The following is a 2,500-nucleotide window of genomic DNA, read 5'->3' on the forward strand; positions in this document are numbered from 1 at the left end:
GTTTAGGCATTGTTTCATCTTTCAACATCGGGCAAAACCAAATCAACTCCATTCTCAGAGGGCACTGGGGAAAGAGGCTAGAAGAAAAAACTTGCATTAATCCAATTCTTCCAAGGTAATCTTTACAGAATAAGATTGTTGAAGGAACACTTTTGAGTGCCAACCTTAAGCCTTTTAAAAACAAGCGCAAACAATATTAATAGTCTTTAAATTCACAAAATGTCAAACAGCACATCTTATTCTCATATTCAATTAGCTTAGGCCGCAATATTCCTTAAAACTATGCAGAACTATTTACCATAAAATGTGGAACATTTCCTGCCTATCTAAATATGCTGCAAAAGGGCTCCAAAAAGCAACCAGTTAAGTTTTTAGATAAAGATACACAATACCTAAAAAATAAATTATTTGATGTGATCAAGACGTTGAATGACCAAGCAATAAATAAATGGCAGCAATGTATGTTAGGTTCACAAAAAGGGAAAAAAATATTCCTCAACTGATGTTTCAATATGCATATTTTCAATTAATTTTCTATCAACAACTCAAGAGACTGACTTTTCACTGGCATTGATTTACATTTCCATGATAAGTTTTAAAGTGAATCTGGCAACCACAGTGCCCTATGAAATTGGAAATAACTTAAACAAACTCTTTAAACTAACATTTTACAAGGGACACCATTGTTAATGCCCTGCGAAGAACAAAGAATAAATTGAAAAAAGAGTTGGTCTGGAGTTTATCCACAATAGACAGTTATTGGCTGCATTCACCAATGTAGAGAACAAACACATCAAGTTTCTTCTCAAGCAACCAGGTGTTCAAGGAGCTATTCAATTTCCAAAGAACTATGGTAGTGTACAACAGTACCAGGGTAAATTTGGGTACGTGGCCTGAAACTGAAACTTGTGGAGCCAAACAACTTGTTGAGCTTAGTACTTAAACTGGGTAGATAATTATGTCTACAAATATTGTCTATTCAACCAACAGTTTCTCCTAATTTTGTGTATCATTCACTTGTTGGTTCCTTAATTAAAAAAATCGCTAATTCAATTAAGGATTCAAGTCCTTTCAAATCATCAAAGTTACTTTGCGCCACCAGGAACAAACGAAAAAATACAAGCAATGAAGACAAACTGCTCAAAAATGCACGACTCCCTTTGAAACAGCAAAACGGGCAAGGGATCCTGAAGTCACTAAAAAGTCCTGCATGCTACGTAGATGTTTGCAGAACGATCGCAAGTTCTAATCACTGAAAGAAAACTCCACTCCAGATCTGATAGATGATGGTCGTGCAAGACTCGCCAAGCACGTGGAACACCCAACAGGATTGTTTGTTGTTTGGCACAGCAGATGAACGAAAATTTTTTCCCCTCACTATTAAGTTCCAACCCGATAAGACCAATCTTGCCCAAATACAACAACAATTTGGGCAGCAGGCAAGCTCATCACAAGCCATCGAAGTTGGCATAAAGCAGCATAGCGCTTCACCTGAAGTTCGATCATGATGGACACAAACAAGAGCTGAAAAAACTTCATATGGTCAGACGGCCAAATGCGATTGACCCAACACTCATTAGAGCGGCTCAGTTATCGGACATCAAAGTGCTGAACAAACCAAGGGATTTCGTCGTAAAAATGTTCACTCAGCAACGTCTTCTTCCTCCACAGAATAAAGTTCAAAGGCGATCCTGGTTTTTAATCACATGCTAGACCAATTCATAAATTGGATAAAGTGGATTGGCAAAGTGATTGTCAGAACAATGCGTCATTTCTGTCCCGCTGAGTTCAAAGAAGCGACGGTCAAGAGAGTCACAAAAGAAGGCTGAGCGAATGTCCACCGATCTAACCAATCCGAATGTAAACAATTGGCGTGACGTTGAATAGCACAAGGATAGCACAGTTTTTCCCGCTCACTGAATTCTGATTGGTCAGTTTAAATTTCAGTAGCTCTCGCCGTATGCAAGGCTGTAGCAAAAAGGCAAGAAATGACAGATATGTCCAGAAATAGTTGATTGATTGGTTGATCAGTTTATTTACCCCTCTTGCAGCTACAGCTTAATTACAAGGGCACCAGCAACTATATTATTGATATTTATAAGTACATCATCCGTTCAGTCCTGGTAACTACTTAAACACTGCTATTTACAACAGAGCCAGAGCGAAGAGAATACCCATGGTGGGTTTCAGGGGGAATGGGTATTATGTTTGAAAGAAAACCTTCTGCATTAACTTTTGGCATGATTTTTCCCGCCTTTGACCTGTCACGAAGTGTCCCCTTGCCCTTTTTCCCAACTTCAACATCACAGACATTTAACTTCACACAAAGTGTCCCCAAAATGCTTCTCCTCAAGTGAGGTACTGCATTGACCCTGACCCAAAAATAACGTTGTTCTTACGCAATCATTTTTGCATTAATAAACATGGCCGCTAATCACGTGGGTTAAAACCTAGAATATTCAGTTCAGGGCTTTTTCATTTGTTTAGATTCTGACGCTGG

General features: G+C 38.7%; 1 protein-coding gene across 2 annotated transcripts in view; it reads left to right on the forward strand.

Moving 5' to 3' along the window:
- LOC138052481 (DNA mismatch repair protein Msh2-like) overlaps nt 1–2,500 on the forward strand; it is a 229,291-nt gene that overhangs the window by 46,701 nt on the left and 180,090 nt on the right. For both annotated transcript variants that reach the window (XR_011133082.1, XM_068898991.1), the window contains exon 29: nt 2,488–2,500. This exon is cut by the window's right edge and continues 37 nt beyond it. Coding sequence is in view for 1 of the 2 variants with exons in the window: in XM_068898991.1 (XP_068755092.1) it covers nt 2,488–2,500 (13 nt within the window). In the remaining variant the exon portion in view is untranslated. The remainder of the gene's footprint in view (nt 1–2,487) is intronic.

Source organism: Montipora capricornis, chromosome 6, assembly GCF_036669925.1.
Source record: "Montipora capricornis isolate CH-2021 chromosome 6, ASM3666992v2, whole genome shotgun sequence".
Taxonomy (NCBI): Eukaryota; Metazoa; Cnidaria; class Anthozoa; order Scleractinia; family Acroporidae; genus Montipora; species Montipora capricornis.